At 39.3% G+C, this 15,288-nt stretch overlaps 2 protein-coding genes across 6 annotated transcripts in view; one reads left to right on the forward strand and one right to left on the reverse strand.

The window, feature by feature from the left end:
- usp1 (ubiquitin specific peptidase 1) overlaps positions 1 to 15,288 on the reverse strand; it is a 217,108-nt gene that overhangs the window by 133,794 nt on the left and 68,026 nt on the right. The window contains exon 10 of one of the 2 annotated variants that reach the window (XM_059984431.1): positions 718 to 6,658. The exons of the other annotated variant lie outside the window; for it this stretch is intronic. Within the exon in view, the coding sequence (XP_059840414.1) occupies positions 6,593 to 6,658 (66 nt within the window). The 3' untranslated portion in view covers positions 718 to 6,592. Of the gene's footprint in view, positions 1 to 717; positions 6,659 to 15,288 lie in introns of those variants that run through there. 2 annotated transcript variants of the gene reach the window in all.
- Positions 1 to 15,288, forward strand: part of dock7 (dedicator of cytokinesis 7) — a 182,299-nt gene that overhangs the window by 128,678 nt on the left and 38,333 nt on the right. For 3 of the 4 annotated variants that reach the window (XM_059984429.1, XM_059984426.1, XM_059984427.1), the window contains 6 exons: positions 689 to 706; positions 7,816 to 7,912; positions 8,475 to 8,609; positions 10,215 to 10,367; positions 10,483 to 10,641; positions 14,870 to 14,970. In XM_059984429.1, the coding sequence (XP_059840412.1) occupies positions 689 to 706; positions 7,816 to 7,912; positions 8,475 to 8,609; positions 10,215 to 10,367; positions 10,483 to 10,641; positions 14,870 to 14,970 (663 nt within the window). The remainder of the gene's footprint in view (positions 1 to 688; positions 707 to 7,815; positions 7,913 to 8,474; positions 8,610 to 10,214; positions 10,368 to 10,482; positions 10,642 to 14,869; positions 14,971 to 15,288) is intronic. The other variant, XM_059984428.1, reaches the window with a different exon arrangement.

The raw sequence follows: 15,288 nt of genomic DNA on the forward strand, positions 1-15,288 counted from the left end.
TACTACACCTTCAATCTTCATGTCATCTGTAAATTTGCTGATCCAGCTAACCACATTATTATCCAGACTATTGATATAGTTGACAAAACAACAAAGGACCCAGCACCAATCCCTGCGGCACACCACGAGTCCCAGGCCTCCACTCAGTGAGGCAACCCTCTATGATCACTCTCTGCCTTCTCCCACAGAGCCAATGTCTAATCCAGTTTACTACCTCATCCTGAATGCAGAGTGACTGAACCTTCTTGACCAGCCTCCCATGCGGGACCTTGTCAAATGCCTTAGGTCTGTGGGTCATTTAGTTAATGCCCTCTGTTCTGGAGGTATAGGGTTAGGAGGGGATGGAAAACATTGTTGGAGGGTCAAAGGGGACATTTGTAAGAAAGAATGTGTGATTGGACAAGCTCAACAGATCAAATGCTTTTATGCTCTTTTTGATACAATTGAAATCCCATGTTAATCTAGTGATAGTATGCACAGTTTCTGCCGTGAGTGATTCATTGGATGGAATACAGTATCTGCCCAGTCTGAATGGCTCAGTGCCCAAAGGTAGTGGCTTTAACCAGCTGAGTTACTAGGTGTGAGCCTGCTTTCGTATTCTTGGTTGTTTAGATTGTCTTACTTTTCTCGCTGCCTATGTCCTAACCCACAGCTATAATTATTTCTTCACATGTGCTGTTTGTTAAAGAAGCCAGAAATCTATCAGGTATGGTAACACTGGCTGCTGCTACAGTTCCTGCTTCAGCATAACGTGGATGAAACACTTAAAACATTGATTTACAGCCGGGATGAGATTGAGTTCTGTTTTGTGCACATGTCTGCTTGATATATACATACAGTGTGTTTGTTGTGTGTGTGAGAGTGAAAAATTTTTTTGGCCAGAGATCATCAGCTAAAATTCCAAAATTACAAGATCCTGTTAAATGCCAGAAAGAACACATCTTCCAAAAATGTTAACTAGTTGCAGAAGTTGATATTTTTTGGGTTTTTTTCCAAGAAAAGTAGTTTACCTGTAATGTTGTTCACCATTTTTATTCCAAATCGTTCTCGATTTAAAATTCAATGATGTGAAGAAGTTTGGCCAACCTAGCCGGGTGTACTAAATAAAAGTGATGTTTCGTGCCAGGGTGTTAATGCAGAAAAGTAATATCAAACAAAGAGAAAGAACCCTTTCTCTCTGGGAAGTGTTTGGAAGTTTACACCAATGGCAGTATTCCTTGAGAATTCTGCCGTAAAGGCTATCAAGTCAGATGTAATGGATTTGCACATGGACAGAGATCTTGGCTCCATGGCTAAAATATCTCCCTAATACTCACTGCTGAAACCTAGATGTTAGCAATGTCCTCTGGGGTGAAATACTAAAAAGCAGGAGATCTGGCATATTTTGGAAATGTACCCAGAAAGAACCAAGAAGAGATGAAACTGAAATTTAAAAAATATTGTAAAGTAGACAAGAAGTGACAAAATGAAAAAATATGAATAATATTATTCTGAAATTGTGACATCTTTTGGAAGTGCTTATTCATAATCCTATGCAATGTCGAATGTCAAACAAATAAAAAGATCTGCTTCTTTATGACTCAATAAAGTAAAAAAGGGTCTCCTCCTCCCCCATGGTGCCCCCACTTCTGGCATATCGCTCCTTGTTGGTCCTGCAGTAGCATGTCTGATGAAGCAATGGGTTGCAAATTATTCCTTACTGTTCCATGATGCTCTCCTTTGTAACTCAAGCATGCAATCAGACCAAAAATATAAAATGTTGGAAATATTCAGTAGATCAGGAAGATTCTGTGGAGAGACAGAGTTAACCCTTCAGGTTGAAGTTCTTTCATCAGCTGCATGATAGTGTAGTGGTTAGCATAACGCCATTATAGTGTCAGCAGTCCAGGTTCAATTCTGCTGCTGTCTGGAAGGAGTTTGTATGTTCTTCGTGATCCATGGGCTTCCTCTAGCTGCTCTGATCTCTTCCCACATTCCGAAGGCATACACATTATTATTTTAATTAGTCACGTGGGTACATTTGAATGGAAAGGCCTGTTCCCTAAATAAATAAAAAGGAAGAAACCGAATTAGGAAACATAAAATGTGTTAGTTTTACAGAGAGATTTGGGATTGATGGAAAGCATAAAAGGGAATATCTCTGAGAGCAACACACACAAAATGCTGTAGGAACTCAACAGGCCAAGCAGCATCTGTGAAAAAGAGAACAGCCCTTGCAGGACTTGTGAAGGGTTTCATCCTGAAACGTCGACTGTTTACACTTTTCCTTAGATGTTGCCTGGCCTGCTGAGTTCCTCCAGGATTTTGTGTGTGTTGCCTGGATTTCCAGCATGTGTAGTCTTTCTCTTGTTTGTGATATCTTTGTAAGAGTGAGGACAGGATTGCTTTTGGGATAGTTTTAGATGGATAGGTTAATACAGACAGTGGAGGGTGCATAATCAGAGGATAGAAGCGCGCCAGACATACCTGCTCTGATATCCTAAGTTATCTAGTTGGCAGGTTAGTGAGAACAGTTAGAAAGAGAGAGAAGATTAAGCCACATTTTCTCTCACTAAATGTTACTAATCTATCAACCAGGTTCTCTCTGGCTTGCCCTTTGCTCTATGCTGTCGATCCATTCACTCTTCCTGCTCCTTAGAACTAAGCTGTTTCTTACTGCTCTCAATTCCAACAAATACTCTTCAGCCTGAAATTTTAGCCATTATGTCTCTTTCTACAGATGCTTCTAGATCTGCTGAGTGTTTCCAGTATTTTCTGTTTTTATTTCACATCTACCGCATCTGTCATTTATTTTTATTTTGAACACAGTTAACCTGTTGGAGACATTTTTAAAAAATTCTTGTTGAAGGTGGGTCTCGCTGTCAAAGCCTGCATTTCTCTCCTGCACCTAACAGGACAGTGATCAGCTACATTTTCTTCTGAGGGTTGAAGATATTCTTACTGTGATAGTAGGCAGCGAGGTCACAGTTTCGACTTTGTAGCGGTGACTGAGGTACGGAATGCTGACAAGTGCTGACTTCACTTGCAGAGAAGTTAGTGGAGGAGATTCTGAGGGACAAGTTCTACCATCACTTGGATAATCAAGGCCTCATCAGAAATAGCATGGTTTTGTGGATGAGAGGTCATATCTGGCAAATCTTTTGGAGTTTATTGAAGAGATAGATGAGGGCAGGGCAGTGGATGTTGTCTATTTGGACTTTTGTGAAGCTTGTGAAAAGCTTTTAATAGACTGATCAGGAAGATTAGATTGATTAAGATGAAGGGGAGCTTACGAGGTGGATTCAGAATCAGCTCAATAAAAGGAAACAGGTGACGGTTGAAGGTCGAATATCTGACTAAAGGGCTGTGACTAGTGGGGTACTCCAGGGATCAGTTTTGGGACCTCTGCTATTCATTATGTATATACGGTAAATGATTTGGATATAAATGTACATGACATAATTAGTAAGTTTGCTGATGCTATTAAATTGGGGAGCTTGTTGATAGTGAAGCAGATTACAATGAATTGGAAAGAAATCTTGATCAGTTATGGAGATGGGCTGAGGAACAGCAAATGGATTTCAACTTATGTAAGTGTAAGGTATTGCGTTTTGAACACAGTCAAACAAGGTAGGATTTATACGGTGAAAGGCAGGGTACTGACGAATATTGTGGAACAGAGGGACCTGGGACTACAAGTGGACAGTTCACTGAAAGCAGCTGTGCCAGTGGACATTGCTGGTGGAGAAGGCATTTAGGGTTGCTGGTCTTCATCAGTCAAGGCATCAAGTTTAGTAGTAGGGAAATTATGTTTGAATCTGTGTGAATCTATATTCTTCACTCTTTTGCTTTATGCTTTTTTTGGCCACTAACCTATTTACACTTTCTCAGGATTTAGCCCAAATAACTGTCTAAAGATTAGTATATAAGTATTGTTAGCAATTTGAAAGAATGGTCATTTAAAATCATAAAAGACTTTGCCCATCTTTAAGCAATTTGGTCTATTGAATCTTCTAGTGCAGTCATCGTTTCTCTACATTTAGTTCAACGCTGTGTAGGCTGCTTGCTATGCACACCACATGGGCAGTGAGGGCCATGGTGGAACTCTGCTTGCTCTGGTTTCTTTGCTGATCTGCATGTGGCTTGAAGATTAAAGCATTAAAACTGCATTTGCATAAAGCTTGTAGCATGAATAGTGAAATGCAGAATGTGACATTTAACAATCTTTTTTCATGTTTAATTCCATAGGCTGTTGTGATTGAAAGTGTTACATTTATTAAGAGATGTATACTACAGTAGAGTTTCTTTAATCAAAATATATTGCTGGCAATTTTACATTCCAATTTAAAACATTCTAGGCTATGACTGGATCTTGCAGATTAAAATGTCCTTTTTTCTCTCTCCATGTGCTACCCTGTATCTTCTCCAGCTTTTTCTTCATCCATTTTCCTCTGCAAACCTTTCTCTACTTCATTCTCGATCTTCATTCTCAATCCTTTGTTCCTTTATTCTCACATTTCAGTCTACATACGTCTCCTGTAACTGGTGTAATTTATTCAAGCTATACTTTTTAAGTTATTGTACCTTGTAATCTGTGTAGTCCTTTACCTCTTGCTGTCTTCTACTTCTGTACTTAATCCCTTTTTATGTCGTCCCACTAATTAAATTGCTATTTTTAGATTATAACCAGTTGAAAATCATTGATTACATCTTCTATTAGAAAACATTTAACAGTGACTCATAAAAAACATCTTTTGGAGTCACCGGCAAGGTGCTGATATTTTCTTGCTGCTTGTTACGTTTGTTTCTGTAACTTAGTGACTTAGTGTTCCCTTAATGAAGGTAATCTCACCTATGTGCACTTTAAATATAATTGGGGAATTATATTATTGGCCATAGAATTTGGGAAGGGGAGATCACCCATTTTAAGACCACAAGATATAGGAGCAGAATTAGGCCATTTAACCCATCGAGTCTGCTCTACCATTTCATCATGGCTGATCCATTTCCCTCTCCGCCCCAATCTCCTGCTTTCTCCCCGTATCTCTTTATGTCTGCACTAAGCAAGAATCTATCATCCTCTGCATTAAATATACCCAATAACTTGGCCTCCACGGCTGCTTGTAGCGACACATTCCATAGATTTACCACTCTTCGGCTAAAGAAATCCCTCCTCATCTCCGTTCTAAATCGATGTCCCTCTATTCTGAGGCTGTGTTCTCTGATATAAGACCCCCCCCCCCCCACCATAGGAAACATCCTCTCCACATCCACTCTGTCAAGACCTTTCAACATTCGATAGATTCATAAGTGAAGTACATGCAGAAGATGGTTTCAAAATTAATGCTTGAATTACTGTTTAAGTACTGCTATATTCTGTTGGAATTCTCCCAGATGTCATTGCATTTGGGTGCAGAAACTATGGGGAACTTCTCATTTTCACTCAAATGCTTAAATAAAGGACACTACCTATGGATTTTCCATCCTTCTTTCTAACCAAAGTTTATTTATAGTGTTAAATTGCTTAAACCTGCGCTGTAAGCCACCTTCATTTTTCCCCTTTGCAAGAAGACAAGTATAGGCCATCAAGCTGTTCAAAGCTGCCCTATTTCCACCAACTAACAGCTACCACATACATGGTTAACTGCACATCTATTTACGTTCTTAGCTTCATTTCATCTTTTGATCACAATTAGAAAGTCCACATTATCTTGGTGGTTAATTAGATTTAAAACATAAACAGTACAGAACCAGGTTCCTTGGCCCACCATGTTTATGGTGACCATGAAGCCTTTTTAAATTGCCTGCATTTGGACATGTATCCCTCCACTCTCTGCCTGTTCATATGCCTGTTAATCGTTGCTGTTATATCCATCTCCCCTGGTAGCATGTTCTAGCACCTTGCACTCTCTGCATTAAAAATCTTAACCATGTAAGACTCCTTTAAACATTCCCCCCTCACCTTAAAACTGTGTCGCTTAGTGCTTAACATTTCCATACTGGGAAAAAGACTATCTGCACTATCTATGCCTCTAATTAGTTAGTGTACTTCAGTCAGCTCATCCCATCAGCATTCAACACTCCAGAGAAAACTATCCTGAGTCAGTACAAATTCTCATCACTAAAAGAGGTAATATTGTGAATCTCTTCTGCATCCTCTCCAAAGCCTCCATATCCTTCCTGTACTGTGACAATAATCCAAATGTACCCTGACCCGAGTTTTACATAGCTGCGTTACAGATGCTGTAAGCTTTAACAGACTTTATACAGATTTCCAGACAATAGAAGCACACAAAAAGAGAGATTGAACAATATATTTATTACATTTTCTGTAAAAGCGATGGTGTCTAGAAGACATAACTGTTGTGCTTGATTAGTTAAGGCATAATAAATAAACAAAGGTATCCATTTCAGCAGAATACATCCCACTGTAGAAAGTAGCATTTTCTTTCTTGATCTGCATCAGGATCTTGAACCAGTGGGGATAACTGTACTCAACTTCACTCACCCCAACACTGAACTGTTCCCACAGCCTCTGGACTCACTTCCAAGGACTCTCATGGTCCCGATATTTGTTGCTTTTTATTTGCTTTAACTTTAATTAATTGGTTGTTTATCCATCCTGTTGGGTGTGGTCTTTCATCGATTCTATTATGTTTCTTGGATTTACTGAGTATGCCTGCAAAAAAATGAATCTCAGTATTATATATGGTGACATACAGCACTGTGCAAAACATCTTAGGCTCATATACCTATATATAAATATATATCTAGGGTGCTTAAGGCTTTTGCACAGTACTGTAGTAAGTTGAACTATTGTACTGTACTGCTGCGGAAAAAAAACAATCAAATTTTATGATATATGTGAATGATGATAAATCTGACTCCTACGAGGGTCTCTATTGTGGACTGAGAGTGGGAAGGTGGGCAGGAAGAAGAGAATGATGGTTGTGAAAAGAGGAAGGGAGAGAGGAAGGAACAGGAAGCATAGGGAGAGATTCTGTAATGATCAATAAACCAATTGTTTTGAATCAAATAACCTTGCCTGGTACCTCAGGGCTGGGTGTGTTGGCACCCGCACCATTCCCTGTACCTGATACTCCTTTTCTGCTACCTGTCCCACGACACTCACCCCTCATCGTTTCCAACATCCTTTGCTCCCGCAAGATTTACAAACTTTCTCTCTGCTCCACATTGACAAATACAGTAGTGTGCAAAAGTCTTAGGCACTTTCGCTGTGTGTGTATATATATGTGCCTAAGACTTTTGCACAGTACTGTATATGTACTTTGCTAATAAATTTACTTTGAACTTACCCTAGTGACTCAGTGTGCTATCACTGGCAATTTATGAAACTGAACTACATTGGTCAGCAAATTCCCAGGTTACTGGTTAGCTTATGGAAGTATTAAGACTGTATATTTTATCATTTGTAATGGGGAGAACTGACTAGCAATTCTTTTTCAAATTGTTTGCTATCAAGTTATTCAGATTTACGATAGATAAAATTATGCAAACAATTTGTTTTCTTGGTTTACCGCAGGAAGCTGACAATTTAGGCCGTCGTGAGGTACTGGGATCTCTGCTTGGCATCAGTTCAAATGACTACCAATTGCACATAGGGAAGAAAACAAAACTTAACAAAATATATTGATTAAAAGTATTAATCTTACATTGGATATTTCTAACATACAGACTAATTTGAATGTATGCATCTTGGTAATCCTTCAAATTAAACAAGTCTGCCATCTTTAGTAATAAATTACGGATGCTCATAATACAAGCACAGCAAAAAGAAATCCGAACAGTTTCTGACAGTATATTTGTGTATGGTAGATCGAGAGCTGAGTTGGAACATGAAGCACTGATTGATGGTAACCTTGCAACAGAAGCAAACCTTATTATTTTGGATACATTGGAAATAATTGTTCAGGTAAGAACAAGAACTAGTAACCAGAAATCATTAATTTGCACACTAACCTAGATTTAATATTGGTTACAATGCCTTCTACCTTATGATCATGAAAAATTCAGCCTGTGCAAAGGTTGAAAGTTTACTTTCATTCTGTTGTGTAAATTGATATATACGTAGACTTGATCATTTTTGTAAGGTATAAAATTTCCTTAAAGCTGGCTAATAGAATTGAATTCTTCAATATCTTTGAATAACAGAAATGTATGTAGAAGATGTGATTGGTCATTTGGTTACACGGAATGCATTTTTGAGGTGGTAAGTTATTTTACACCATTGATACTAAATAGACCTGGATCTGATCGCCCTTTCCTGAGAACTGACATCGCACGATGTTGGCTGGGCCAGCTTCGCAGCCACCCAGTGTTGCACCTGATGGATTTCCTGTACTCCCAGGATCGTTATTCTTTATATCAGTGCCCTTGCTAAGTTGTGTTTTAAAGAGGATTGATTATTGACACTGTAAAACGTTTTGTTGAATGTTTAAAATCGTTGCTGCAATCTTTATTTTCTACTCCTACAGACTGTTTCGGTGACTGAGTCGAAAGAGAGTGTGCTTGGAGGGGTGCTGAAGGTTCTTCTTCACACAATGGCCTGTAACCAGAGTGCTCTTTACCTACAGCATTGTTTTGCCACACAGAGAGCCTTGGTGTCCAAAGTAAGTGCTCAATTACTACAGGACTTTAACGTAGCCCATAAACCACTCAAGGGTTACTTTCTAGAATTTTAATGCACACTGTGCCATATTAAGATATGACATTAAATGGTAAATTGAGTTTCAAGATCAGTTGATTCCAGTGAAACCCATCTAGATTATTATTGTGTGAAGCATTGCACAACTAAACAATGAGAGAAAAGACCTGGGTCCAATAGTTTTGTTAGGTTGGACGTTTCATACTACAGTTCTTTGGACATTTTATACTACGGTTCTTGAGATAATTTGGTAACATGCTCCTGGTTTTTATTACAAAAAATATTAAGTGGAAAGGCAGCCCACACCTCCCCTGCCCCTACCTACCCACCACCCCTTTCTATTTCCAGTCTGAAAGTATTAATTGTGAGGAATTCAGGTTTGAAGTCATATGGAATTAAGTCCTATTAAAATGCAAAGAGATCTTTTCCTTCTCAGTCTTGTCTTGTTGGTTTTACATTCTACCTTGGTTTTGAAACATTTAATGCACGAACATTTTCTGCATGGTTTCAAATTTTAACGATTTCCTCTGAAATGGTTAAAAGTAAACAAAACTTCCAACATTTCATTAATTGAATTAAGCCCAGGTTCATGCAATCAGTGCTATTTCGTTTTTGTTTGTAAGGATTTGATGCAGGAAGAATTTGTCATTGTTGCTACCCATTCCTGGGGACATTGGAAGAATGCAAAACAAAACCCAGAATGAAGTAGGATAGCTCCTCTAATCTTGATATCTGATTTTGTTTGGAGCCACTGTGATGAACTTCACAAGCCTCGTGTACTTAAAACAGTGTCCCAAAAGACTGAAAGGTTGCTCCATGCACCGATTGAAAGCCTGCAGTTTGATGAATGTAAAAGATCATTGTTATATAGTGGATTAATTGCAAATCCATCAGTTTATTGAAAAAAATCTCAAATTTTTATTACAGTTAAGATGTAATATGCAAAAGAAAAGATTCCATTTAGTTTCAGATCAAAAGAAATATCTAACTATAAGTCACCTACTAATCTCTTTTGACAAATACTGCATTTCCTGTTTTTGATAATTAGCTTTCCTTTGATTCGATAGCTGAATTGCATATTTTCCACAGAGAACCTGAGCAGTGAACTTGGGCAGACAGGTAATCGTCATTGCCATGCCAGATCTTAAATCTTGACTTTAAAAGTAGCTTATTTTCAATAGTAGGCCAGCACTGGTATGGCCACGTCATGAATTTAGTTATGTTCGACTATTTAAAATTGGACTCTGGAAAATCCTGCCTTAAATGAACTGACTGGACACTAAGGCTGAAGCATTGTGAAAAGGGGATAATCAGAGAGAGGACACATTCGATACCATCCACTTTGATGTAGTTGTCAGACACTCTTCATATAAAGGGATTTTCTGAGATTCTCCATGTATAAAATGTGTTTATACTTGTTGTTATTATTAAGGTAAAATTATTATCAATATGTAATATTGAGAGGCTTTGTTCATCACGTTTGGTGAATACTGCAGAAAATATGAATCCTTGTCTTAAAGAAAATAAGCTAAAAGATAGGAATTCATTTGATTAATTTCTGATGTTACAGTTTCCTGAGCTCCTTTTTGAAGAAGAAACGGAACAATGTGCTGATCTTTGCTTAAGGCTTTTGCGACATTGCAGCAGCAGCATTGGCACAATCCGAGCACATGCCAGTGCCTCACTCTACCTCCTCATGAGGCAAAACTTTGAGATTGGCAATGTAAGTGTTTTCATGAATGAGCTTTGCTTAACCTCTTCAGATGCTGTATTTTCTAATTGATGTTAAAAATCAAGTATGAGTAGGAAAATTAATTATTAACTTTATTTGCTCACAGAATTTTGCAAGGGTGAAGATGCAAGTAACCATGTCCCTTTCTTCGCTGGTTGGAACATCACAAAATTTTAATGAAGAGTTCCTCAGGCGTTCTTTAAAAACAATACTGACATATGCTGAGGAAGACTTGGAATTGCGAGAAACAACCTTCCCTGATCAGGTACTTCATTACATGGTACAGTTTAAAACTACAGTACCTCACAAAGTCCTTTGCAGTTAATTCAGAAGCTTTCATACTCTTATAATGTAGAAACTGACATAGCAACATCAACAAATCTGTGAAATATATGGCCAGATATTGTGTTTTAGTGATGTTGTTTGAAGAATGAATATTGGCCATAAAGTCATACAGAATGGAAACAGGTCATTTGGCTAACTTGTCAACGCCAACTGTGTTGGCCTGCAAGCTGCTGCCATCTGCCAGCATTTGGCCCATGGTCTTTAAACCTTTTGTGTCCATTTACTTATCCAGATGGCTTTTAAATGCTGCTAATATCCCTCCCTCAGTCACTATTTTTGGCTGCTCATTCCAAATATGCACCACCCTTTGCACAAAGAAACCACGCTGATGTTCTTTTAAAATATTTCACCTCTGATCTAAAATCTTTGCCTTCTTGTGTTTGGCATCTCCTCCTTGGGATAAATCTGTGTACTTTCACCCTGTCTATTACCCTTATGATCTTAAATACCTCTATCCGGTCACCACTCCATATACATTCCAGGGAATAAAGCCTTAGTCTATGCAACCTGTCATTGTAATACAGGCCTCCAAGTCTTGGCAACATCCTGCTATATCTTTTCTGCATTCTCTCTAGTTTAATAACATTTTTGCTATACTAGGCTGACCAAAACTGTACACAGTACAAGTGCAACCTCAAATGTCTTATATAACAGCATAACTTCCCCTGTCTCATAATTTCCCAACTCCTGTACTCAATGCCCTGACTTCAGGCCAGTGTGCCAAATGCTTTCATCACCACCCTGTGCCCTTTTCAGCAAACTATGCGCTTGAACTCATAGGTTCCTCTGTCTGTTCTATTACCCTTCACCGGGCCCTAGTCCTACCCTGATCTCCCAAAACGCAATACCTCACATTTACCTGGATGGAAAGCCACTTGCCAGTCCTCGGCCTACGTGCCAATTGAACCAAGGGGCACAAAATTTCATAACCTTCTACGCTATCTACAACACTACCTATTTTAGTATAATCTGTAAACTTACTGAGCATATCTTATACATTTACATCCAAGTGGTTTATATAAACCACAAACAACAAAGTCCCAACACCGACCCCTGTGGCGCTCCATTTGACATAGACCTCCTCTCTAAGAAATATCCCTCAACTATTATCCTCTGCTTCCTACTACTAAGCCAATTATGAACTCAGTAGGTTATCTTTCTTGCATCCCATGCAATCTAACCTTCCAGAGTAGCCAGTGGCCATGATAAAGTCCATATAGTCAACATCCATTGTTCTCTCCTTAAAGAACTGTAGAAGATTTGTCAAACACGGCTTCTTATACACAAGTTATATGGATTTTCCCAAATCAGACTCTGTCTCTCCAAATTATCTTGTCCCTCCAGAATCCCCTCCACCACTTTACCTAACACCAGTGTCAGACTAACCTACCTGTCGTTTCCTGGCTTGTTTTTGCTACCCTTTTTAAACACTGATACCATATTATCTACTCTCCAGTCCTGTGGAACTTCACCTTTGGCCAAAGGTACAGCAAAAATCTCTGCGAGGACCTCTGCAAATTCTTCTCTAGCTTTTTATGTGGTGCAAGATTGCACCAGACAGGACCTGGGGATTTATCACCTTCATGGACTTTAGAGCCTCCAATACCTCCTCACTGATGGCCCAAGACATCACCAGTCATTTCTCCCATTTCCTTAACTTCCATCATTTTCTCTACAGTGAAAACTGAAGAGAAGTATTCACTAACTGTCTTATATATTTCCACACACAGCAACATTCACCCATTCAGCTACAAGTAAGCTAAATTTCAAAACCTATTCCTCATAATTTTTAGAATATTTCTAACTGGTGTCAGTAAGAAATCATAAATACAACCCCTTTTGATTTCGATCACTGAATAAACGGTCCTCTATTCCTCTTCCTGAAGTAAGGAAGTGGAGAGATGGGTTAGTAAACTTGCTGATGACACAAAGGTTGGAGGTGTTGTGGATAGTGTGGAGGGCTGTCAGAGGTTACAGCGAAACATTGATAGGATGCAAAACTGGGCTGAGAAGTGGCAGATGAAGTTCAACCCAGATAAGTGCAAGGTGCTTCATTTTGGTAGGTCAAATATGATGACAGAATATAATATTAATGGTAAGGCTTTTGGCAGTGTGGAGGATCAGAGGGATCTTAGGGTCTGAGCCCATAGACACTCAAAGCTGCTGTGCAGGTTGACTCTGTGGTTAAGAAAGCATATAGTTCATTGGCCTTCATCAATCATGGTATTGAGTTTAGGAGCCGAGAGGTAATGTTGCAACTATATAGGACCCTGATCAGACCCCACTTGGAGTACTGTGCTCAGTTCTAGTCGCCTCACTATAGGAAGGATGTGGAAACCATGGAAAAGGTGGAGGGGAGATTTACAAGGATGTTGCCTGGATTGGGGAGCATGCTTTATGAGAATAGGTTGAATGAACTCACTCTTTTTTCCTTGGTGCAACAGAAGATGAGAGGTAACCTGATAAAAGTGTACAAGGTAATGAGAGGCATTGATTGTGTGGATAGTCAGAGGCTTTTTCCGAGGACTGAAATGGCTAGCATGAGAGGGCATAGTTTTAAGGTGCGTGGAAGTAGTTACAGAGGAGATGTCAGGAGTAAGTTTTTTTACGCAGAGTGGTGAGTGCGTGGAATGGGTTGGTGGTAGAGGTGGTTACAATAGGGTCTTTTAAGAGACTCCTGGACAGGTGTATGGAGCTCAGAAAAACAGAGGGTTATGGATAACCCTAGGTAATTTCTAAGGTAAGAACCTGTTTGGCACAGCTTTCTGGGCTGAAGGGCCTGTATTTGTGCTGTAGGTTTCCTGTGTTTCTATGAATTTGCACTATCGGGAAGAGGAGTAGATTATATTCCAGAATATGGGAATTGGAGAAGACTGTGACCAGACCTGAAGCAACCTCTTGTCAAAGGAAGACCTAATTTATTGAATGCCTGCTGCAGAATGAAAATCTGGCTGAGTGGTGCACAACAACAACCTTTCACTCAACATTAGAAAGACCAAGGAGCTGATTATTGACTTCAGGAGAAGGAAACTGGAGGTCCATGAGCCAGTCCTCATCGGGGGATCAAAGGTGGAGAGGGTCAGTAACTTTAAATTCCTCAGAGTTATCATTTCAGAGGACCTGTCCTGGGCCCAGCACATAATTGAGTTATGAAGACAGCACGGCTGCGCCTCTGCTTCCTTAGGAGTCTGCATAGACTCCTTGTGACATCTAAGGCTTTGACAAACTTCTATAGAGGTGTGGTGAAGAGTATATTGACTGGTTTCATCATGGCCTCATATGGAAACACCATTACCCTTGAATGGAAAATCCTACAAAAAGTAGTGGATATGGCTCAGTCTGTCACGAGTAAAGCCTTCCTCACCATGGAGCACATCTAGAGGGAACGCTGTTACAGGAGAGCTGCAGCCATCATCCAGGATCCTCACCACCCAGGCCATGCTCTCTTCTCGCTGCTTCCATCAGGAAGAAGGTACATGAACATCAGGACCCATAGCACCAGGTTCAGGAACAGTTATTACCAACCATCAGGCTTTTGAATCAGTGGGGATAACTTAACTCAACTTCATTCACCCATCACTGTACTGTTCCCACAGCCTATGGACTCACTTTCAAGGACTTTTCATCTCATATTCTCAGTATTTATTGCTTATTTATTATTATTATTACTTTTTTTCTTTTGTATTTGCACAGTTTGTTGTCTTTTGCACATTGGATGTTTGTTCATCCTGTTGGATGCAGTCTTTCATTGATTTGATTATGGATTTACTGAGTTTGCCTGTTAGAAAATGAATCTCAGTGTTGTATATGGTGACATATATGTTCTTTGATAATATATTTACTTTGAATTTTGAACTTTCTACTTTAAATGTTTGGTGGGAAGTAGCCTGATCTTTGTAGAATGCACTTTGAAGCTCAGGACATCCATCTTCTTGCTCATTTTAGGAGCACATGCCTGTGATTGATATAATGTAGAAATCTTTAAAAAACTTTGATTTGGCTTTGCATGAGTTTCACTGTTTAAATTATATTTATTTACATGTTCTCTTTTTCATGCTTGGACTTGCTTTTGAATAATGTCTGAAAAAGAAATTCAAGCAACTTTGGCTATTCTTCATGTATTTCACTATCACTGCTATCCATTCTAGGTGCAGGATCTAGTTTTCAATCTGCACATGATCCTGTCAGACACCGTGAAAATGAAAGAACACCAAGAAGATCCAGAGATGCTGATTGATCTCATGTACAGGTACCGTTCAGCAGCTCTCAGGCGGGTAATGTGGGATATTCTCTATATTCCCTCTAAGTTCATTCCTTTATCCTCTGCTTTTCTCAAGAGTCTGATACACGAAGCCACATGGTTGCCAGCATTCCTGATCACTCAGACATTAAATTAGCAGTAGGCATTTGTTCCATACTTGTTCAGCAATGCAGCATGTTGGATAATGCATGTCTGAGTAGGAATCAGTGGATACCAATCTAGACTATGAAAATTGCTTGGCGTTTCCACTACTACCATTGCGCAGTCCGAGTTTCATTGCCTTTTAGTGCCCAGCTTGTCTTACTC

The sequence above is a fragment of the Hypanus sabinus genome, chromosome 11, assembly GCF_030144855.1.
Source record: "Hypanus sabinus isolate sHypSab1 chromosome 11, sHypSab1.hap1, whole genome shotgun sequence".
NCBI lineage: Eukaryota > Metazoa > Chordata > Chondrichthyes > Myliobatiformes > Dasyatidae > Hypanus > Hypanus sabinus.